This window comes from Grampus griseus, assembly GCF_964374135.1.
Source record: "Grampus griseus genome assembly, chromosome: 5".
NCBI lineage: Eukaryota > Metazoa > Chordata > Mammalia > Artiodactyla > Delphinidae > Grampus > Grampus griseus.
This window is the reverse complement of record NC_138998.1, coordinates 75,693,280-75,717,215: the sequence shown is the minus strand read 5'-3', so window position 1 is coordinate 75,717,215 and position 23,936 is coordinate 75,693,280. Positions and strand designations below refer to the sequence as shown.

At 49.8% G+C, this 23,936-nt stretch overlaps 1 protein-coding gene across 2 annotated transcripts in view; it reads right to left on the bottom strand.

Moving 5' to 3' along the window:
• SEMA5B (semaphorin 5B) overlaps positions 1 to 23,936 on the bottom strand; it is a gene marked incomplete at its 5' end in the record, with an annotated part of 39,675 nt that overhangs the window by 3,254 nt on the left and 12,485 nt on the right. For both annotated transcript variants that reach the window (XM_082655391.1, XM_082655390.1), the window contains 11 exons: positions 95 to 242; positions 444 to 587; positions 1,695 to 1,876; positions 2,026 to 2,143; positions 8,963 to 9,170; positions 9,285 to 9,492; positions 10,665 to 10,800; positions 13,328 to 13,613; positions 14,280 to 14,493; positions 14,960 to 15,058; positions 15,423 to 15,485. In XM_082655391.1, coding sequence (XP_082511517.1) covers positions 95 to 242; positions 444 to 587; positions 1,695 to 1,876; positions 2,026 to 2,143; positions 8,963 to 9,170; positions 9,285 to 9,492; positions 10,665 to 10,800; positions 13,328 to 13,613; positions 14,280 to 14,493; positions 14,960 to 15,058; positions 15,423 to 15,485 — 1,806 coding nt within the window. The remainder of the gene's footprint in view (positions 1 to 94; positions 243 to 443; positions 588 to 1,694; positions 1,877 to 2,025; positions 2,144 to 8,962; positions 9,171 to 9,284; positions 9,493 to 10,664; positions 10,801 to 13,327; positions 13,614 to 14,279; positions 14,494 to 14,959; positions 15,059 to 15,422; positions 15,486 to 23,936) is intronic.

Here is a 23,936-nt window from a genome sequence, read left to right as displayed (position 1 = left end):
AGGCCTGTCCCGCGCTCCGCCCCCCGCCCCTTCTCTGCACTCCTCTTGGCTCGAGGTCCAGGCATCCCGCGCCCGCCCCCGGCCCGGCCCTCACCACGCCGCAGCCCGGGCAGGAGTTGCCGTTCTCACAGGCCCGACGCCGCGATTGCACACCGCTCCCACAGTGGCTGCTGCACTTGCTCCAGGAGCCCCAGGATGCCCAGAAGATGGGCACCGGGCAAGGCGTGTTTTCGTTACAGAACCTGACGGGGAGAGGGGGAGGAGTCGTTACTCTAGGGAACGGGCACCCCTTTCCCTATGAGAGGTCACTGAGATTGCGAGACTGGGAAAACGAGGGTCCACTGGACCACCTGGAGAATCCAGGCCACCTTCTAGGGGGCCCGGGTAGTCGGCGACCTCGGGGCTGGCTTGTCGCAGAAACCAATAGCCACGCCCTAGCTCACCGTTCCTCCCGGCTCTTGCCCACGCAGATGCGGCCCCCGTGGCGTGGAGCAGGGTTGCTGCAACTTCGCTGGCGGACCTGGAATCCAATCCCACAGGAGGTGCTGCATAGGGCCCACGATGACCACGGTGTCCACGCCCCGTTCCTGGTGGGGCCGGAGGGGATAGAGACAAATGACCCTCTGAGCTCTAGCTTCTCAGATCTAATCACATCTGCACAGATGGATTTTGTATTGTTGTCAGGAAGTGCGATTGACAGGAGATAGTTCCTAACCAGGCCTTCTCAGGAATGACTTATTCATTCATTTGTTCACTCCTCAAACATGCATTGAGAGCCTTCTTCCATATATCAGGCTGTGCTTAGGGTTAGAGCACAAAGATATACCCACATGGCCTCTAGTCGCAGGGGAAAAGGACATATTCTCTAGAGAAGGCCTTTGCCATCTGCAACCTTTGTTTCAGCCTTGTTGGTTGGCAGACCCTGGTATTCAAACCCATGCTCTCTCCCCCATTCTACTACTGCACATGCTTTGCTCCAACCTCAAGACACCACCCACTCTTGTCTCCTTTGCCCCTAATTTTCAAATTTTGGCACTACCAATTACTGGCTGTTTAAGGCTGGGCAAATTACCAAAACCACCTGTGCCTCATCATACTCTTATCTTTAAAGTAAGGATAATGATTGTATTCCTACACCATGAGGTTGTGATGGTTAAACTAATAAATGTAGTGTATATAAAATTATTTTAAGAGTGTCAAGAATTATGGGTTATTTATTTTAATCACTTTAGGGAGTCCTCAGGTAGTAGGCAGTGTGCAAGCTCTCTCTCTCTTTCTCTCTCTCTCTAAATATATATATAATATGATCTCATTTAACCCTCCCAACAACCTTCAGGGTGGGCACTGTAACCCTCATTTAGAGAAGCTCAGAGTGGTTAGGTAGCTACAACCATCCCATGCTATCCTGTTTGGGACTGCAAGGCTTATTGAGGATATGATCTGGCTAGGGATAACCCCCACGCCTCTTCGTATGAAGAGCACCGCAAGGCAGAAAGTTCTCTCCCACTGGAGTGGAAACTCTCCCAGGGCTCATGTTTCCTGCCTCAGACATCAGCCACCTGTCCAGTGCCCTGCACAGCCCTGAAGTGTTTTCTGTCCCTTAGTGCAAACAGCTGGCTGGGGATGCCCCGTTCCCTCCATCCCCCCTCCCCCATTCCAAGGCCACCGCCAGCAAGCCCTGCGTCTTCACATACCTGGAGCAGTTGGCAACGTGGATGGCTGGCCCCAGGCAGTCACAGCCCCCACAGCGGGGTCGGGGGGAGTCACAGGCCCGGGCCCGACACAGGCAAGAACCTGAGTTGTCCCCATCTAAGTGCTCACACGGTTGCCATGGTGACCATGGGCCGAAGCCCCCATCCCGAGTCACATTTCGCACCTGAAGACACACACCAGGAGCAGGACCCTGTCACACAAGGCAGGGGCAGGGAAGGTACAAGGTCCCAGGGCTGTGGGGACACTGATGGAGAGTCAGGGCCTGAATTCGGGGGAAGAGGTCCCTAGTGGGGGGTACAAAAGGGTTCTCACAGGACATGCTGTGATGTTCTGGGTCCAGAGGCTCATGTTGGAGCTGTCCTCAAGCGTGCTGCAACGTTGCTGCTTCCCGTCCCAGCCGCAGTACGGGTCCCGTGCCCCCAGGCATGCCCTGCCAGACAGAGGTCCAGAGACTCAAGCCCACTGGACTCCCACCATCACCTGCATCCCAAGAATACACCTGGACACTCTCCTCTGGGCACTTCTTTCATTCAGTTGTCCTCCACAATAATAACGAAGTTCACTGAGTACTTACTGTGTGCCAGGCAACGTTTTAAGCACTTTAGAAGCATGAATTAACTCAATACAACAACTCAATGCAGAAGGTACTCTTATTATCTTCATGTTACATGGAGGAAACCCAGAGCCGACCATGGACTCACACTATGGTGCTCCAGAACCCACACACTTAGCCAAGAGATTACTGCCTTCCCTGAGTCTGGTTGCCCCACAGTCCTCATCTAGGGCCACAGGTGAAGATGCGGTGAACAAAAATCCAAAGAGGTAGTTCCTCCCTGCTAGACACCATGATTATAGTGATGGAAAGGCCCTTACAGATGATCTGGCCCAGTGGTTCTCAACCCTGGCTGCACGTTAGAATCACTAAAGGAGCTTTTTAAAAAAAATTTCCTTCATTAAAAAAAAATAGTAGGTATTTATTTATTTGGCTGCGCCGGGTCTTAGTTGCGGCGTGAGAGATCTCTGTTGCGGAATGTGGGCTCTTAGTTGAGGCATGTGGGATCTAGTTCCCTGTCCAGGGATCGAACCCAGGCCCTCTGCACTGGGAGTGCAGTCTTAACCACTGGACCACCAGGGAAGTCCCTAAAGGATCTTTTTTAAAAATACTGATACATGGGCCCACCCCAGACAAGAATTTCTGGGTGGGTGGGCTGGGGATTTAAAAGCTTGAGGGGGGGGGCTTCCCTGGTGGCACAGTGGCTGAGAGTCCGCCTGCCGATGCAGGGGACGTGGGTTCGTGCCCTGGTCCGGGAAGATCCCACATGCCGCAGAGTGGCTGGGCCCGTGAGTCATGGCCGCTGAGCCTGCGCGTCCGGAGCCTGTGCTCCGCAACGGGAGAGGCCACAACAGTGAGAGGCCCTCGTACCGCAAAAAACAAAAATGCTTGAGGGTGATTCTAATGGGAGCCAGACTGAGAATCACTGGGATCCACAAAACAACCTTTTCATTGTACAACGGAAGAAACAGTCACAGAGAAGGGAATAGGCGTTTCCCCAGGATCACGCAAACTGTACGTGGCAGAGCTGAGGCTAGAACCTAGACCTCCCCACCACACTCTTCCCCTCATGCACCTGCTTCCCAGCTGGAGGCTGTGTCTTACTTCACACACTGAGTGAACGTGAGCCCGTGCCTCAAAACACAGGTGCAGGGTCAGGGGACACCTGGGCATAGTCCAGGGTCACCTGGGCATCCACACGTTTGTGCTGCTCAGTGGTAGGACCCAGAGGCCAATGCACTGGCATCATAAGAACGAGCTCAGGCTGGGATGAGCCAGGGGTCACATCCCAGGTCCCCATTATTCCTAGGCAGATCTATCTCAAATGAACCCGGAGAGGTAACGGTTCACACGCTGATGCATGTCCCAAAGCCCCCACTTCTCATAACCTAGGCTCCTCTCTTCCCTTTTTACTTCTGACTTAGTCATTGTATCCTCTACAGTTTTTAACAACAACAACAAGAGTTAAATCTCTACTGGTAAGACTCCAAGGAGGGGAAAAACAATATGGGAATTGTGGAATCGGGATTTGCTGTCCATTGCTAAGTAAACAGAATATCAGATTCTGGAGCCTGAAGGAAGTTCCCTCCAATACCCAGAGAGCCCACTGCCAACCTCAGGGGATTCGCTGGGTCCCTTCTGCCTCCTTTCGCCAATTTCCACCCTCTCTGGCCAGGTCTGGCTGCTCTACAGCAGTGGGCCTGCTGCAGAGGGTCTAGGAGAGCACTGAGAGTGAGAGTGAGGCAGTAACTGGAGGTTAGAAAGCAGAAGAAGTTTGGGGTTAAGGAGGTGCTGGATGACAAAGAGGGTGGGGGAGCCCATGCGATGACATGAGTCTGCAGAGGGATTTTCCTTTGGCCAAAGGGGCTAAGGCTGCCCAGGGCTAAAGGGATACACAAAGGAGTCAAGGGGCTGCCCCTTTTGGTGTCTTCAGGATAGAATCTTTCTTTTCTCTTGAAACTTCAGGCAAAGTCACCTGTCAGGTGAGTTCTTTATTTTCAGTGAGTTCAATAGACCAAAGAGAAAAGAGGTTATACAGAGACCTTATAAAGAAGAGGGTGGGGCTTCCCTGGTGGCTCAGTGGTTGAGAGTCTGCCTGCCAATGCAGGGGACGCGGGTTCGAGCCCTGGTCCGGGAAGATCCCACATGCTGCGGAGCAACTAAGCCCGTGCGCTACAACTACTGAGCCTGCACTCTAGAGCCCGTGAGCCACAACTACTGAGCCCATGTGCCACAACTACTGAAGCCTGCATGCGTACAGCCCGTGCTCCGCAACAAGAGAAGCCACCGCAATGAGAAGCCTGCGCACCGCAGTGAAGAGTAGCCCCCGCTCATGACCTCGGATGAAGGAGGTGATGCGTGGGGTTTCAGTGGGTGACAGCCTCGCTGGACCCCAGTAAACATACCCTGGCCCACCTGGGAATCCAGAACACTCATCTGTTTCTCAAGACTATGTTTCCATTTTATTCTCTCAAGGACAATTTGTGTGAATTATACAACGTACGGGTGCTTGTATTTTCATTTGGGATCAATGGTTTGATTTAGGTGTGTTTCGCCAGCAAATACATCAAACTAGACATCATAGGACTGAATACAATACATGTGCAAAAGTAGTCTCAGCGTCCTGTGGTTTTGAGGTTCTGCTTACTGGCTGACATTTGGGTCAAATTTGCTGCTAGCAGATTCAGCCAATCAGAACTCAGTAAAGCCCACTCCTGAGTGTATTTCCCTCAGTTCTCAGAAATGGGCATCAAACTCTAGAAGCATTGATACGGCACTTTATAAGCAACATAGATTAAATAGCTTAAAAAAAAAACTAGCCATGACGAGTGATTAATAATAATACATACATACATACATATATACGATTCTATCCATCAAAAACAAATGTCTGCCAGTAGGGAGAATGGATGAGAGCAGATAATTTGAATTGATCTACACAGATAAAAACAGAAGATTCTGGAGGAATGCAATTTGCCTCATGCTACTTCTTTCATTTAGGGCCTAACCAGTTCTAGAACAGTTGTTCCCAGTCTTGACAACAAATTAGAATCTCCTGGGGATCTTTTAAAAGGCTTAAGCAAACGAAACAAAAATCCCTCCTATTTCCGGGCCTTCTGGACTGGAGTAAGCCCAGGCACCAGAGTCTTTGAAACACTCCTCAGGTGATTGCAATGAACAGCATTAGAACTGTTCCAGGGCCACTTTTGTCAGGGTTCTCAAGCCAAGAGATGAAGTGCCTTGTCTTTCCAATCCATGACAGGATAAGAAAAGAGTGAAGAAAAACACAGAGTAGATGCTGGCCCCAGCCTCTCACTCAGGATCCCTTGCCCTCAGCCTCTCCTGCTCACAATTCTCCCAGAGAAGAAAGAGGAGACCAGATTCTCCATGGACACGCCTGCCCTGCCCTGCCCCAGTCCTGGCCGCCTGAGGGGACCTGCGAGACCCCCCTGGCACCAGCGCCTGAGCTCTTTTCTTCTCCACATTTGCTGCTTTTGGCCAAAGGCCACTCCAAAGCTTCCAGAGCAGAGAATGTTCTTAAGAAAATTAAAGCTCCAAGCACAGGAGAGTGAAAGTGTCTCTGACTATAGGAGTGGGTGGCAGTCTAGAGTTCCTTTCATAAAAGCAGCCATCAGACCAATAATATATCATCATGTCTTTTTTACTGCAGTGTCTCAAGCAGCCATTACAAAAGGCAACAGGTTCATTTCATGGGCTCTAAAGCAGGACAGAGATGGATGGTGAAATGTGCAAGCAGGCGGATTCCAGCACTGCAGTAGCAAGGGTTTCACAATGGGAGCTGTCCAGGGTGGAGCTTGGGAGCAAGTGGCCATTACTTAAGATGGTAGTGGAATGGGGCCCAGACCCCCTGCCAGGGAGGGAGGTTGGGATAAGCTGGCAATAAGGGGCCCCTCCCTCCAGGGCAGCATGAAAGGCGTGCTGGAAGGAGGAAGGGGGCAGTTCTCCATGCATAAAACACCTGCTTTGTAGAGCCAGTCAGCCATTCACTCGCTCTGCTCGTCCTCCTGTGAGCACCAGTCTCTCTGGCCAGGCCAGGGTCCTGGTCGTGCCCCATGGGGCTGAGGTTTGCCTGAGTGAAAGGAGGGTGCTGGAGACAAGCCTCTGGATTCTGGACAGAGGAGGGGGCCTGAAGGGGCCTCTGCTTAACCACCCTCAGCTTCCTGCCAGCTTTGGAAGGAATGAGGATAGACGCAGGAAAGGTCTCTCATGGGACACAGTAAAACCCCGTGACAAACTGCCTCACAACAGCATACATTCTGATATAGTGTGATGGGCAGTTGGCTCCCAGACTCCCGGAGCGCACAGCTTGCTGGCAGCACGGGCTTACTCTGGTCATTTTAGAACTTTGCAGTAACGAGACCTCACATTTTAGATCCACCTATAGCTTTATGGCAGGGTTTCCACTGTACATATCAAGGCCTCTTATCCCAAACTCAGGAAACCAAAAGTATCAGACGCCGCACTGACCTCTGTCTACCTTGCTGTTCCACCTGGCCATGTTTGGCGAACTCCCTGTCCCCTGTCTGCAGCACCACGTGAATGGGGAAACGTCCGGCATTGTCCCTCCTCTCGTTCCACTGCAGACCCCATCACGTCATATCTGGCCTAGAGCCACAGCAGCTCACGCTGGCCAACCATCTGTCCCGAGACAATGCTGCTCGCCACTGTCTGATTGATCTTTGTAAGACACCTATTCACACTGCCCATCACACCACTCCCCCGTTCAAAGACCACTTCAGTGCCTCCAGTCACAGGATTCAAGTCAAAATCCTCCCTTGGCATTCTCAGCTGGCCTCAATCCACTTTCCAGTCCCATTCCCCACTCCTCTCCTGCACCAGCCTGCTCTCAGGCCAAGCAATCAATCAACTGCAGGATCAGTCATGTGTAGCAGGCCACTTTGTGGCTGGGGCTGGGCATGGCCCCCTGGTGGAGTATAAAAAATACTGGGACATTGGACTTGCCTTCAAGGATTTACAACCTCTTAAAGAACACGGTACATGTGAAAAGTTTAATAACGACACAGCAGTTAAAGAAGCACATAAGAGAGAAATGCCGTGCTTCATTGCCAAGCAGTGCTGTCTGTATTCAGCGTCACAAATCCTGAGACTCCGGAGAGCCCAGGAGACTGGAGGGCCCCTAAATGCATTGGCGGAGATAAAAAAGGAATAAGGACACTAGCTACCAATGATGACTCGCTGGACTAGGCACTTCGTGAGCATTATTCCCGATCCTTACAGCTCGTCTGCCAAAAGTAAATACCATCTGCCTCGTCACATTTCCCCCTATTTTCCCCAGGAGAAAGCCACAGCTCAAAAGGTTAAGTAAGTAACTTGCTCAATATCATATAGCTGGCAGATGACGAAGCTGAGATGGGGTCCCAGGTACATCCAATTCCACCACGCAAGTTCCTCCCATTATACCCCATTCTCTCCCCACATGTCAGATTCAGGCCAAGGTCTCTCTCCCCAGCCAGACATCTAGAGCCCTGAGGGAAGTGAGAGTGTTCCAGACCTATTTCATCTTGCCTCCCTCTTCTCACACCGACAGCCCCGTGAAGTGCTCTGAGCGTGGGAGGGCTTCGCAAACGTTCGGTGCTTTGCTGATGGAGCCCTGTGCTGGGGCTGAGGGAAGCTTGGGTATCTGCCCACTGCGCTCGCCTCCCCCCCACTCCCCGCTGTCACACCATGACCTTCTAGCCTCCTCCCTGGCCCTCCAGGCCTCTGATCAGATCCCAGCACACTCCGCCGGGGCTGGAAAACAACCCTTGGCAGCCTGGACGCCATTTGTCTCCCAAATCTTGAGGACAGATGGGCACAGCCAGGAGGTCCCTGTGTTGCAAAGGCCACAGAAGCCCACATGGCTGTGGCTATGCCAGCTAAAGGCCATTTCTGAATTATCTCCAAAGTGAACGGGTGCAGCTAAAGGGTAGCCTCACATGCTTAGGAGTCTGAGATACATGTGCATTTGGCTTTGGAATAGGCTTTTGTTTCCCCCTTAAACGTCAATGTCATTATTGCCAAATTTGTGAATCCACCTGAAGCTAAGGTAAGGAGAACTGATTGCAGAAGCTGTTGGGAAGACAACGTCCCATCTCCACGTGTTTCCTCACCTCCAACCCACCCATGCCAGGCCTTTCTGCCTCTTCTAAGTGGGGAAGTTACAGAAGCAAACTTGGGGCTGACTCAAAGTATCATCTCCTATCTGCCCTCACATCTGCATAGCAAGTGCTGTGATTTCAAAGATAAAGACCACTCTCTGAACTGAAGGGACTGAGAGTAAATCACGTGGTCTAGAGATGGCCACCAGGCCCTAACTGTGGGCTTGACAACAGGGATAACGACAGCCACCACCGCTTGCTCAACACATATATTCCCCAGGTGAGTGCTAAGTGGTTTCGGCAGATTATCCCACTTATCCTTCACAAAAACCCTGCAGAGATTTTATGAGGAGGAAACCAAGGTTCAGAGAGGTTAAATGACTTGTCCAAAGGCACACAACTGGAGATTGCGCCAGGAACGCCATCCCAGGACGACCTGACTCCAAAGCTCCACCTCTTAAGCGCCAGCTCCCAGTGCGATCGGCAGGCATCTGCGTCTGGAGGCGCACCCGCCCGGCCGCCTTCCCGGCGGCGCCTTCCCGCGGCGCCCGCTCGCCTTCCCGCGGTGCCCGCTTACCCCTGGCTGCGGTAGGCGGCACACCTCTCCAGCGGCACCCGCAGCACGCCGTCACTCAAGCCCACGAAGAGTGCGCGGGCGCTGTGCAGGATGCGCAGGCTGCGCAGCGGCTCCCGGCGCCCGGGGGGCAGCACGTGCAGCTCCTCCAGGTAGCAGCCGCGGAGGCTGCGGCTCGTCGTGGACAGCGCCTTCAGGATGGTGCCGGACTCTGGAGGGGCCAGATCAGGGTGGCCTTAAAGGCCCCGGAACCTCGCGGCCCAGACCCTGCCGCTCAACCCCCTCCCACCCCGAGCGCCGGCGGGGCGGGGCGGGGCGGCCTCACCCGTGCCGATGTAGAGCACGTGGTAGAGCGTATCCTTGGCCTGCACAAGGTCCACCACGAGGTGTGAGAAGCGCACGCTGTCCTGGGTGACACAGGGCTCGGGTGTCACCGGCTGCACGGCCTCGCTCATCAGGAACAGGCGCTGTGCGTCCTGCAGGCTTCGCTCTGTCAGGTTCTCGTTGGGGCCCACCTCGGGCAGGGTGCCGCACTGCGGCAGGGAACCGGGTCACGCGTGACCAGCCGCCGGGCTGCCGCGGTCCCGTATCCCTCCTTCCTCGCAACCCAGACTCTGATTCTCCAATCCCTTCTCCCTGCCCCACAAAATCCCCCGCTAAGTGCCCTGCACCCTCTTCCAGGAAGATGTCTCATCTTTGGGAACTAAGGGAAAATGAGGCTGGGAAGACAGGATGAGGGACCTACCAGGGATGGAGAAGAGGACAAGGAAGATGAAAGGGGGGCTGGATTATCTAGAAACGGATCATATGAGTGTGGATAACAAGTGTCCTGTTATTTCATGCTGTCGCTGTAGGTGCCCCTCCCCCATGTTGGGCCAAGCCCTGCCTTCCTTCTCCCATGTCCCTATCAGCTCAAGGTTCTTATGCCTTCTAAACCAAAGCTGGAAGGCAACTACCATTTATTGAGCACCTACTACATTCTACAGACCACCTCAGGTGCATATCAACCCTCCAACGTATCTATGAGGTCGATGGTATTATCCCCATGTGCCAGATAAGGGTAAAGAGGCTCAAGGAGGTTGAGTGACTTGCCCAAGGTGACACAGAGAGGGCTAGATCTGGGTCAGGATTGTACTACTGAAAAGCCTGAGGTCTTACCCTGCTCCATTCTGCCTCCTGGTCAGGAAGTTGGATGGATATGCAAATCAACCATCTGCAGTTTTCTCTGTCCCATGGCTACTTCCCCTTCTCCACACTGGGGATGCTCACACCACCCATGGCTGGGCTCTGACCACTCCTGGCACTCAGAGATCCTCCAGGCATTAGTACCCATACTGGGTAGACTGCAAGCAAACTCCAGCTAAAAATCCCTGAATTCTGGCCAGATAGCTTGTGATTGCTCTCCTGATTCCCTACACTGAGTAGAGCTGAGGTCCACCCTCCCTGCCTCTCTGGAGGTGAGGGGTCATATTTAGAGATGGCTCAGAGCAGCCTCCCTTGTTCTGCATCCCACCCACTCTCCCTTCCTTGCTCCACAGTCTTGAGGTTACCACCCTCTTAGGGAACCATCGCAGACCCCACAGATGGGCATAGATCAGCAGGGACACATTTGGTGGTTGCACTAAGTAGTTGGGAATCAGCTTGCGGTTGGTAGTCTGGGGGAGGGTGGTATGTGAGGAGAGGGAAAGGGGAGGAGAAGCTGTACCTGGAAATTGGGGATGGGGTTGGTGATGGGGAGCCAGGCAGCCCTGGGGTTCTCCTGGTAGCGAAACGGGCCATTGAAAGCCTGAGAGATGGCACTGAGGTTGAAGGCGCAGACAGCAGATGCGGCAATGCTGTTTCTGAAAGGCAAGAGATGGAGGCATGCTGCCTTCCCTGGAGGCCTCGGCACCTTCCCCTTAAATCCCATGGCCAGCTGTCAAATCACAGCATGGCACAGCTCCAAGGCTTACTAGGCACCTATGATGACTCTGGTTCCTTCCGCACCACAGGGGTATCACAGAAGGAGGAACATGGTTTTCACACCGTGGAAAGCCTCCGGTAAAGAAAGACCCGCTGATGAGAAGCACTGGTAGATCCTTCTGTGCTACCTCCTCATCCCCTTCGTTTATTCAGTGGGAGGGTCAAATAAAGTCAATGGTTTTCAAACATTTTAGTCCCTGGCCCACTGTAAGAAATATATTTTATATTACAGCTCAGTAGGACACATACATACATATTTGCAATGAATTTTCATGAAGCAATATGTACCCTTACTAAATACATTATACTCTGATATTTTTATTCTGATCGATTCTGCTTTATTTATTTTATTTAAAAAAAAGAGGGCTTCCCTGGTGGCGCAGTGGTTGAGAGTCCGCCTGCCGATGCAGGGGACACGGGCTTGTGCCCTGGTCCGGGAGGATCCCACATGCCACGGAGTGGCTGGGCCCGTGAGCCATGGCCGCTGAGGCTGCGCATCCGGAGCCTGTGCTCCGCAACGGGAGGGGCCACAACAGTGAGAGGCCCGCGTACCGCAAAAAAAAAAAAAAAAAAAGAAAACCCAACAACAACTTCGTTGCCAAACCAGTAATCTATGCTGCAGCCCACCACCCGCAGCCAGATGACCTCTCAGATCCCTTTCAGTCATGGATTCAGACGTTTCTATGAGTCTGATGTGGGCAGTTTGGAGAGAGGATACCACTACACCAAGTGTTTCCAGGGCTGTTCTCTGCACTCAGTCCCTCTCCCAAATGTGTGCATTTCGCTCCCCTCTGCCTGGTCGCAGTCCCCACTGTCTCCTCCAGGATGCTGCACTGTCCCTGCAGCCCGTCCGGTCTCCTCTGATCCATTATCCACACAGCAGCCGGAGTGAGTGTTACAAAATGCACATCTGAGCTAGTCCCTGTCCTCCTTCAAACCCTCCAATAACATCTCCTTACTCTTAGGATAAAGATCAAAACCCTTAAAGCAGTCTACAAGGCCCTTCCAGGCATAATCCTCCCATGCCCACCCCTCGGCTGATTCTCCCTTCTTCACCTGCCAGGTTCCTGCCACACGGGTCTCCTCTCAGTTCCTCCAACATTTTTTCCCACCCCAAGCTTTGCACATGTTGTTCCCTCGGGCTGCAATGCTCCTCTCCCCTAGCTACAGGATAATTCCCAGTCATCCTGTAGATGTCACTTTCTACAGGAAGCCTTCCCTGATCATCGACCCTCCACACTGATCACAGCTTCCCTGCACACTGCCCTTTCCCTCTATAGGATTTATTACAGTTAAAACTGGCCCTTCTCGAGAATGTAAGGTCCTTATGGGCAGAGTCAGGGCTGCTCTTGCCCACTGGTGTGTCCCCCATCCCCCTGACCTCCACCATGACAAGAACCTGGGGCATGGTGAAGGTGCACAATATATAAACAATTTGCAGTCTACACTAATGCTATTTTCCCTTGATGCGTCTGCAGTGACTCCTGCCCTTTGCTCACGGCTGCCCACCTTCTGCTGCTGACAGCGGGCTGGTCACTAAGTCCCCGCTGTCAGCTCATGGCCTGTGTGGGCTGTGCTGCATGTCTGTCCCCTGGCTTGGATGGCTTCTCTGCTCCAGCTTCCCGGCTTTACTCTCCTCCCTGTCCATCCCCTTAGACTATCCTTCCTGTAGCTAACCTGGCCCTCATCCAGTGCCTGCTATCTGGGGCCCTAGGTAAGCAAACTCCACTCTATGCTTCATATGTTTCTGTCCTTACAAAGAACCCAGCACAGCATCCTGTACAACAAATGTGCTTCTTGGTCTCTGCCGCCCATTCAGCATTCTCTATAAAAAAATCACCTGAATGGGTCAGCCTTTAAACAGAAGAGGCTGTGGAAGGAGGGTCTCATGATCTCCATGAGGGTTACCCTTCCTCACACTTAGGAAACAAAAGGGGCTCTAATTCCCAGCCTGGGTTTTCCAGGGCAGTCGGGATTGCCAGAAGACTCTGATAGATTTAGCAGGATCATGGAGTCCTGAGGTTGGAAGGGTGAAGAGTCCCCTCTGAGCCTCCCCGACGGGAAGCTGCTGGACCCTCCTGAGGCTGCCATCCCCTCACTGAAGGCAGCCTATTTCACTTTCATCACCAGCAAGTTCTTCCTTCCCGGAGCCACAATCCAGCTCCTTTTACTTTCTTCATATCTGGCCTAGGCCTGCCCGTCACAGCAACCCAGAACAAGGGCTCACCTCTCAGGAGGCAGCGAGTCACAAAATCCTCAGAGGACCCAGTGCAGAAGGCACAGCAATCCCCATTTTACAGAAAGAGAAACAAGGGCTCAGAGGGGGACCTGCCCAAAGCCATCAGGCTTCGAAGCAGTTCAGAGCGCATTCCTGACATCCGGGGTGGGGGGAGGGCAGGGACTCACACATTAGTGGTGAAGACCCCGTAGATGAGGTCCTGCTCCGGCAGGTGGAAGGCACTCTGCAGCTCGTTGTAGTAGAAGGGGACCTCACCCGGGCGGGAGCAGTTGAGCCGGGCCTTCATGAACGTGGTCCAAGTGTCCTCCAGCAGGAACCGGCCCCCCATGTCATTCTTGCACACGCGGGCCACCCGAGAGTACACGGTGCGTCCACAGTCATGCTCCACCGCATTCTCCCGCAGCAAGAAGTACGCGAACAGCCCGATATCATAGGCTGCTACAAAGTTTGGCTCTGGGGGCAGAAGAGGAACAAGGGGTGGGTCAGGCCAGGAGGGAGGAAGGGGCAGAGTTGGGAGTACTCGACTACTTCCATTTCCTCAGATGGGCATCCTGACAACCCCCCACCAGCTTGGTGACCTGGGGGCTCTAACCCTGTTCCCACCTCCAACGCAAAGTGCAGTTATAATAATAGTTAACATGGATGACTGAGCACTCACTGTGTACCAGACACTGTTATAAGTACTTTATATGCATTAACCCGTTTGGTCCTCTTAACAAGCTATGAGGTATATACTATGATCGTCCCCATATTACAGATGAGACCATTGTGGCACAGAGAGGTCAAGTACTTGCTCAAGGCCACACAGCTCGTTAATGGAGAAGCAGGGATTCAACTCCAAGGGGCAAGAAACTCAAATCACCCTCCTCCGATCTCTTCTTTCCCATAACCTTTCCTCCTCATCAATTCCTAACTCTTTCTCTCCCTTCGTAGCCTGCGCTCTATCTGCTCTGGGTCCTCAGGACATCTGTGATTTCATCCACAGTCCCTCTCCAACATGCTGTGGTCCTTGGGCGACCATCTGCCCCACTCTGGTTGGGCAGGAAGGAAACTGATGGGGGTCAGGGTGGGCTGGCTGGCTTAGGACCAGGGGAGCCCCCCGGGGCTGGATCTCCTTACCATTGAGCCACTTGGAGTTATACTGGGCGGTACGAAGCGGTGGCCTGCTGCCCAGGCTGCGGTAGATGGCGGGGTCCCGACCTGAGAAGTCGATGACCGTGGCTGCGTAGAGCTCCCCCTGGGAGGAGATGACGGCTGTGGAGTTGTGGCGCGGGTCGTAGGGGCAGCGGGCCACACCGTTGATCTTCTCCACGGTCCGGCTGAGGTTCCCCACCTGGGGATAATGGGGAGATGGGGCGCTTTTCCCCGAGACCCTGGGGCTGCCTGTTCTTTCCCCCCCAGAGTTTTGTTTCCTCCTGGGTCCCTGGTCTCTCTAGGCCTCTGCTTCCCTCCCCCTCCTCCTCACTGCCCACCCCACAGTCCCTCTGAGGGAGCAGCCGTCATGGAGGGGAAGGTGTGCCAAGAGTCAGGGCAATTGCCATAATTGCCTCACCTCTAAGGTGAGGTTGAATTTTGATGAACAACGAATAATTTTTTAGTGTAAGGATGCCCCCAATCTTGCCTGGGACATACTGATACTAACATACTGTTTGTTTTTTACCTGAAATTCAAATCTAACTGGGCATCCTTTTCGTTTTGGTTTTTGTGTTGAACTGACAGCCCCATTCCCAGGCTGTGCGCCTGAGTGAGGGAACCTCTTGGTGTCCCCCTCTGTCTGCCGGACGCTGCACAGCCCTCACCTGTCTGCTGGAGCACACTGGCGAAAAGGCATTTGTCCCACACATGAACACTTTCCGGCCAGTGACAATCACGACTCGCACGTAGTTCTGACACTCCTCCTGAAGCAACAAAGGGTAAGTAATAGAGGGACGCGCTCTCCAGCTGCAGAGCTGGGTGTCTTTCCGTCACGCCACTGCACCGCAAATATTCGAAAGCACTCTGCTCCAGATCCACCGCACTCTGAAGCTGAGGTTGCACCTGTGGATGTCTCCCCTCCCCCCACCTCCCTCCCAGGCCGGCTCCCTGCCTCACCACCCACTCAGATACTCAGGCTGCATCCTCGCCTGCACCAGGAGCCCCTGGCTCCTCCAGGCTGGGCCTCTCATGCAGGTGGCCTCGTGCCCACACGGTGCCCCTCCACCCCTACAACCACAAGCCTCCCGCCGGCTCTAAGCCAGGCCCCTGGCTGCCAAGGCCACGTACCTCGGTCTTCCCTTTGCTTTGGCAGGAGCGGCGCGTGTCCTCGTTGGAGGCCCACTCTGTGGCCTGTGGGAGGAGCACACAGACATCACACAGCTGTGCCCCTCACAGCCAGAGCAGGCAGCAGCCGTGGCTGGAGAGGACAGAGAGCTGGGAAAGGGCCAGCCACGGCCTGCAGGGTAAGGTTCCTCTCACAACATCCACGTGGACCCAGCAGGGCTGCCGGACTCCTTACCCCTAGACAACCCCTCAGCCCAAAACCCTCTACACCTGCTCGGGTCGGGGAAGCCTGGAGTAAAAACCGCCTTAGCCCACGTCGTCCCCACGCGGCTCTGGCCTGGGACCTCCCCACCCCTTCCTTCCCCAGGTTAGCCAAGGAACTTTGAGTGGCCAAGGACCTTCATTCCCACCCCAGGCCCTGAGTGGGAGATCGGAATTGTGCCTCCAGTATGTGCCAGATGTCCCTCGAATGAATGGGAGGCAGGGAGGGAGGAAAGGCTAGATCGGCCAATCTTAGATACAGGAGATCGATTTCACCTGCCCACTACAACGCTGCAAAGTTCTGCATGACTTGCCGCTGGTATGTGGTAGAGCAGAGATTGGAACCCACATCCCTGGTTCAAAGGCTACGTATTTTTTTCCTCTTCATCCCACTGTCTCAAGGACCTAGGACTTCCCCTTTCTTACTTGCTACCCTCGCCCCACCTCTGTACGGGCTGCTTCCTTGTTTCCCTGTAGTATCACTCATGCTCTATCGTGGGGTCATGTTTTGGGGACACAGCTTCCACTCAGGGACTCAAAGGACATTGCATGTTCTCCAGTGCCCAGGGCATTAGGAGAGGGCTGTCCCCACCAGAAAATGCTGTTCCCCTTCATCTGCTCTGCTATACTCTCTGAGAGCCCTCCCAGTCACTGAAGAGCAGCTGGAGGGAGAAGTGCTACCCTTCATGTCCAGGCAGTGGAGGGAGAAGTGCTACCCTTCATGTCCAGGCAGTGGAGGGAGAAGTGATACCCTTCATGTCCAGGCAGTGTCAGTGACATTATATACTTCTGGGTCACATGTATAAACATGAACTGCCCACCTGTCCTGGGAGAGGGAGCCCTGAGCAAGCAGCTCCTCTATCCAAATGGGCAAACAAAAAAAAAAAAGAAAAAGAAAGAAAAACAACCCACCTGCTTTTAATTTCTAACAAAGCTCCTTCTAGGCGTGCAGTCACTGCCTGCCGAGCTCCAGGACCCAGGATGTGGGAGGGGAAGAGGTGCTGGGAGCCGGAGCGGCTGGGCTGCTCTCTGCAGTCCAGGCTGCAGCTCACCCACAGCCCCAGGGCGCCTGCCTGGTGGGGCAGTGGGAGGGCTGACTTCTGCAGACCCTGGATTTGGGAGCTGGGTGGTGAGTTTGGTCATGCCTCCATCAGATCGATGACCAGGCTGGGCTCATCCTGCCATGCCAGGCCTGGAGCTCAGGTCTCTGCTCCCAGACCTTGGAGAAGGGCAAATGACCCCTGGCATCTGGCCACAGAGCCATGGGCTTCTGGCCAGGAACAATGGAGCCATTGTCATACTCAACACCACATCAGCTCCAAGACTGAGCCTGATGTGAGAAGAAAGAGGGATATGAACAAGCAAACTCAGGGCCTCTGGGGGCAGAAAAGGGCAATGACCCACATATACTGCCGATGTCCAGGCCTAAAGCTCTGGACAGTGGGTGGCTGCAGGGAGACTGTGTGGACAAAGGGGCCTTGGGGTCCCTGAGCACTGGGGCACTTTAAAGGGGTCAGCCTTATTTCTAAGGGGGTGGGAAACCCATTGTGAGGGTTGGGGCTCATGGGGGACAGCTGTGTACAATCAAAAGGTGTAGACAAAGTCACATGGAGCTGAGCACCAGGACAGGCACTTGACACACCTCTCTCTTCATTTTACAGGTGAGGAAAATGAAGCTCAGAGAAGTTGAGCAATTTTCCCAAGGTCACAAAGCTAGTAAGCAACAAACCCAAGATGCAAACGCAGACAGCTGACACTAGAGCTAAGCTCTCTCTGTTACATCCTGCAGCCTCTCACAGTGAGTAGATTTCTCAAACCAAAAGTTAGAACATATGGCCTGAAAAGAATATGTATATTTATAATGACAACAGCACAGAACAGGCTTGAGTCATTTTATTTATTTTTATTTTAAAAAATATTTTTATCAAAATAATGATGCGCAGAGTTGAAAAAGTTAAATAGTATGAAAAAGTAATTTAAGAAGCCCCCAGCAACCGACTCCTCCCACACCCCAGCCCCATTTCCCAAGGAAACTACTTGAGACTCCTTTAGCTATTTTTCTGTATGTGTTTTTTTAAAAATCCAATTTCTCAAAAATATGTGTCATGGGCTTCCCTGCTGGCGCAGTGGTTGAGAGTCCGCCTGCCGAAGCAGGTGACACGGGTTCGTGCCTCGGTCCGGGAAGATCCCACATGCCGCGGAGCGGCTGGGCCTGTGGGCCATGGCCGCTGAGCCTGCGCGTCCGGAGCCTGTGCTCCGCAACGGGAGAGGCCACAACAGTGAGAGGCCCGCGTACCGCAAAATAAAAAAATATATATGTGTCAATCTCAGACTTCATCTTCTGACTTCCTGTTACGGAGGTGAAGATTTTTTTCCACTTACCCATCCCCATTTCTCCCCACCCCAAAGCACACATACATTTCCCCTCTCCCTGTCCTCCCATTATAATTATGTAATATTAATTATTTAATATTTTAATATAATTATTTAATACTTTAAAATCAACACCGGTATTTACTTTATTGTGAATGTGTGAAAATTGTTCACTGCTAGAACCCCAGAGTTCACTGAATGTAAGACACCATCTATCGTAATAGGAACCATGAAGAAAGAAAACATACTGCCGAACTCCTTTATTACTTATATTTTTAAAGTAAGTTTATTGGAAGTGCTCTTATTTAGATATATATTTAATCAGATATTAATCTTGTGCACACAAAAAAGAAAAATGTAAGCAAAATTAATTAAATATTCTTAAACCTTCTCTGAATTCAGAGTTCATCTCTTTTGAATCACTTTTCTATTGTCATCAGTGCTCATTTTCTGTTGTTTTGTTTGTTTGCTTGTTTTAGACTATCATTTTTTGAACCACCCAGGAGGCCAGTGATGCAGCAATTCTTCAAGAGTATTCCTCTCTGGTTTCCAGAATTTTCTTCCAAGTCATGGCCCCCATTCTGCAGGTTGGATGCTGGCACCTTCTTGATCTTACCAGCAGGTGTCCACAGAAGGTTTTCTGACCAACCAGGACTCCTAGTTCCTCCTCATATGATTCTAAAATGGTTTGTGGGCTGAGATATCAATGGGTGGCTGTTGCTGGGTGAGAACACCAGGAATAATGACCAAGTTCACACCTTCACAGGTAGAGACAACTCCATCAGGACTGTGGTCTGGCCAATGGTGACTGTAAGATGCCTTTGACAGAAAGACATGGCCTGACTTCAGACTCAGTAAAATGTGAAAACATATGCCTCTGAGAATCAATGAAATATACCTATTCTGATGAGGTATCCTTTCTTGACCAACTTTTTGTTTTTCCTGGACTGAATAATTGTCTTGATTTTCTTCATTGGCTTGTTTTACAACGTACCTATCACTGATTTTTCCCTAATGCCCAACAGTCCCTCTCAATATCATCTGCTAACTGTACACACAAATGGTTCAGATAACCTATTAATTCCCATTCTCTTCCTCCTGCCAGCCTCCAGCCTCCTGCCCCAGTGTGACCTGGTTGCTCTTGAGGTCTCCTGTTTGGCTGTTAACCTGGGACTTACCTCCACTCCTCTCCTGTTTGCTGAATCCTGTGTTTCCCCTTTCTTGAGTTACTTGCTTATTTTGGTAGAACACATCTCCAGTATCTTCCTATGAAAAGGAACATGGTAGATCAATTTTTTAAAATTCTTGCATGTCTGATTCATTCTATCTTCATACTTCATTGATCATTTTGGTATAGAATTCTAAGTTGAAAATAATTTTCACTCAGAATTGTAAAGGCATTTATTCCTCCATTGTCTTCTAGATTCCAGTGTTGCTACTGAGAAGTCTGGTGTAATTCTTATTCCCAATCTTTTGTAGTGATCGTTTTCTTTTCCTTTTTCTCTTTAGAAAAAAAAGCTAAAAGCTTTTAGAATCACCTTTGATAACAGTATCCTGAAATTCACAGTGATGTGCCTTAGTGCAGGGTCTCTTTTGGGAACTCAGTCAGCCCTTTCAATGTGAAGACTCATCCTCTATTTTGGCAAATTTTCTTATGTTATTTCATCCATAATTTCTTCCTCATTTTTTTCTCTGTTCTCTTTTTTGTAACTCTTATTAATCCAATCCACTGTTGGCCCTTGTGCATTGATCCTCTAGTTTTCTGTTATTTCTCATTTTTTCTCTGTTTTTCATTTCTTTTTTTTGTCGTTCTAATTTCTGAGAGATATTTCTTCAACTTTATCTTCTAATCCTTCCATTCAATTTTTATTTCCCCAATCACTTTTTAAATTTTCATTTTTAATTTAATGTTTTATAAACAAAATATATTCTTATATCTCAGAAGATTCTAATTAGTTTTTAAAATTAATTTACAAAGTGTTTTCTTGTATGTCTTGCATTGTCCCTGTTTCTTACAGCTTCCTTCATTCTGTTTGCTTGTTTGTTTTGATCTTTCCCTTTCACTGTAGAGGCTTTCCTCAAATGTCTGGTGATTTTTGGCTATTGATATTTTAAAATAAATCATTAACCATTTCCCACTGAAAGGAGCCAAGGTTTCTTGGAGTAACGACTAATTCTAGGTCTGGGGCAGGAAATGTACAAGGTGAGCCTACATATCTCCTCACACCAAATAGTAAGGAAGCAAAGACCACTAGGGTCATAGTGTCACAGGGCCAGGAGCCAATTTGAAGAGGCCCCCTACTGGCGAAAGATGGGATAGTCGTGAGAGATAAATGTAATAGGTTGCAACACCCACAATGTTTAAAGCCATGAGTCTGTAATAATAATAAAATTAAATTAACTGATCATCATTGACAGATACTTCCAAGCCAGTTCATTATTTGAAAACTGGTGAATAAAGACAGAGTATCAAAATATTTATCCTGCCTTTTCTATATGACTGTATCATTGGGTAATCAAATAGGAGATGAGGAGAAGTTTCTCCTTGTAGAAGTAGTCCGGCTAATATACTGTAATACCTAAAGAATTAATGGATCTGGGAAACAATCATCAATGGCTGCTAACATTAAAAAAAAAACAGAGAAAATCAGATACTATGTACCACCGAAAAAAGTACACAATAACACCTCTGAAGTAATCTTGCCAGAATCTAAACTAAATAAAGTCTTTAAATCTAACAATCAATTCACAGATGATACAGGGAACAGAGGAATACATTAAATTGTACCATTTGGATTACAATCAGCAAAGTCAGGATTGTGGGAAACACTATAGGACAAATGACCAGTTTTCTTCAATAAATAAATTGCAGAAAGAGAGAAAAAGAAATATTGTTCTAGCCCCGTACCCCATCAGTGCGATTTCACCTTTCCTGGAATCTCCAAATTTGGAGGCTCACCAGTTGGGTCTTTAAAGAAAGGGTCTTAAAGCAGGAGGCATAACCCTCCCAGACTTCAGACAATACTACAAAGCTACAGTAATCAAAACAACGTGGCATTGGCACAAAAACAGACAGATGGATAAGTGGAACAGAATAGAGAGCCCAGAAAAAAACCCACACCGTAGGGTCAATTAATCTTTGACAAAGGAGGCAAGAATATAAAATGGGAAAAAAGTCTCTTCAGCAAGTCGTGCTGGGGAAGTTGGACAGCTGCATGCAAATCAATGAAGTTAGAAGACACCCTTACACCATGCACAAAAATAAACTCAAACAGCTTAAAGACTTAAACATAAGATATGACACCATAAAACTCCTAGAAGAGAGCATAGGCAAGACATTCTCTGACATAAACTATACCAATGTTTTCTTAGGTCAGTCTCCAAAGGCAATAGAAGTAAAAACAAAAATAAACAAATGGGACCTACTCAAACTTACAAGTTTTTGCACAGCAAAGGAAACCACAAACAAAATGAAAAGACAACCTACAGACTGGGAGAAAATATGTGCAAATGATGCGACCAACGAGGGCTTAATTTCCAAAATATACAAACAGCTCATGCAACTCAACAACAAAAAAACCCAAACAACCCAATCAAAAAATGGGCAGAAGACCTAAATAGACATTTCTCCAAAGAAGACATACAGATGGCCAATAGGCACATCAAAAGATGCTCAGTATTGCTAATTATTAGAGAAATGCAAATCAAAACTACAACAAGGTACCAGCTCACACCTGTCAGAATGTCCATCATTAAAAAGTTTATAAATAACAAATGCTGGAGAGGGTGTGGAGAACAGGGAACACTCTTACACTGTTGGTGGGAATGTAAACTGGTGCAGCAGCTATGGAAAAAGTATGGAGGTTCCTCAAAAAAACTAAAACTAGAGTTGCCACATGATCCAGCAATTCCACTCCTGGGTGTATACCCAGACAAAAGTATAATTCAAGAAGATACATGCACCCCTATGTTCACAGCAGCACTATTTACAATAGCCAAGACATGGAAACAACCTAAATGTCCATCAACAGATGAATGAATAAAGAAGATGTGGCATATATAGACAATGGAACGTTACTCAGCCATCAAAAAAGAATGAAATAATGCCATTTGCAGCAACATGGATGAACCTAGAGATTAGCATAATGAACAAAGTAAGTCAGAAAGAGAAAGACAAATACCGTATGATATCACTTATATGTGGAATCTAAAATACGGCACAAATGAACATATCTACAATACAGAACGACTCACAGACATAGAGAATAGAGTTGTGGTTGCCAAGGCGGGGGAGGGGAGGGAAGGAATGGGAGTTTGGGATTAGCAGAGGCAAATTATTATATACAGGATGGATAAACAACAAGGTCCTACTGTATAGCACAGGGGACTATATTCAATATCCTGTGACAAAACGAAATGGAAAGGACTATGAAAAAGTATATATATATATATGTATAACTGAGTCACTTTGCTGCACAGAAGAAATTAGCACAACTTTGCAAATCAACTACACTTCAATAAAATTTTTTTTTAATGAAAAAAAAGGGTCTTAATCTCCCTTTATTGGGGGAGGGGGAAATGGAGGAAGGGATTACTGTGTGGGATGGGACAGGAGATGTGGGTTCTGACCTCTCAGTTTAGATAATTTCAACCATTTCCCCCTTTTAGCCTTGTACCTCATCCTCACATTCCACAATATCCAACACCCTAATTTCTGAGGCCTTCTGGGGAGTCATCATGCTTCTCTGGCATATCTCCCTCTGTAAAACTGTTCTGCTCTACTAAATTGGTTATGATTTGCTCCATCCATTTTCCACCTTCCCAGAATACATTTAATCTCTTCTCTACTGACATCTCTTTTGTTCTCTCTGTCATTGCAGATCTGTACCTTTTAAAATTTCTCACTGTCCTTTTAGTGAATTTTGTGAAGGAGTGGAGATAAGATGTGTATGATAATCGGCCATGCAGAATGCCTTAAACTAGGACTGTCCCAGAAATTCCAGGACGGCAGTCTCTAGCAAAGAGAAACTGCATGGTTTTCTGGTATGGGGAGAGCAGTTGAGACAGCCAGGAATTGGATAATCTCCTTACAGACTCAGCAGCACCCCTGGACACCAGAGACGATGGCTGAACATTAAAACAGCTGAGCATTAAGTCCACCGCTCATCAGAGTTTAGATTTCAAAAAACTATGGAGCTGCCAGCTTAGTTTGGACAATGTGGAGACAACTAGAAAAGAGCTCAGGATCAGCCTCACCATCTGCCCAGGCGCAAACAAAGCCCCATGTGCATCCTGATGCGTATGTGCAGAACAGTCCCCATGTCTGCACATGCAGGACACGTGGCAGCCCAAGATCATACATCCATTGCAATTAGGCCTCCAGCCACGTCATCCTCTGGAACTGCTGTGGCACAGGTGGCTCATGAGCGCCTGATTGACCAATCCAAGTAAGCTTATCACTCAGCATCCCCCTGACACTGTCGACCACTCGCCACCTTTTCTTTCCCACACCAGTTTATTAAGTTACAGTGATAAATGACAATCACTGGTGAGCTGATTTGGTTTCCTCTCCCCTTCTGCAAGCACGGGCGTGCGCGCGCGCGCACACACACACACACACACACGCAGGCACGCACGCACCCTGCCCCCTCTGCCGCTACCTGCATCTCTCCTCTCTTGTTGCTTAGAGACTTGGAAGGAAGCTGGGTTTTTCTATTTTCCTTAAGGCAGAGTAGTTTACACAAATTATTTAACAGGGGTTAGGTACTTAGAAGTCCTTTTAATGGACACTGGTTTGCATAAACTGTTTGCATTTAGATTTTTCTTTAAGGGATGTTAATTATTTAAACTATCAATAAGGCACTGAGGTTTAAGTTTGGTTAA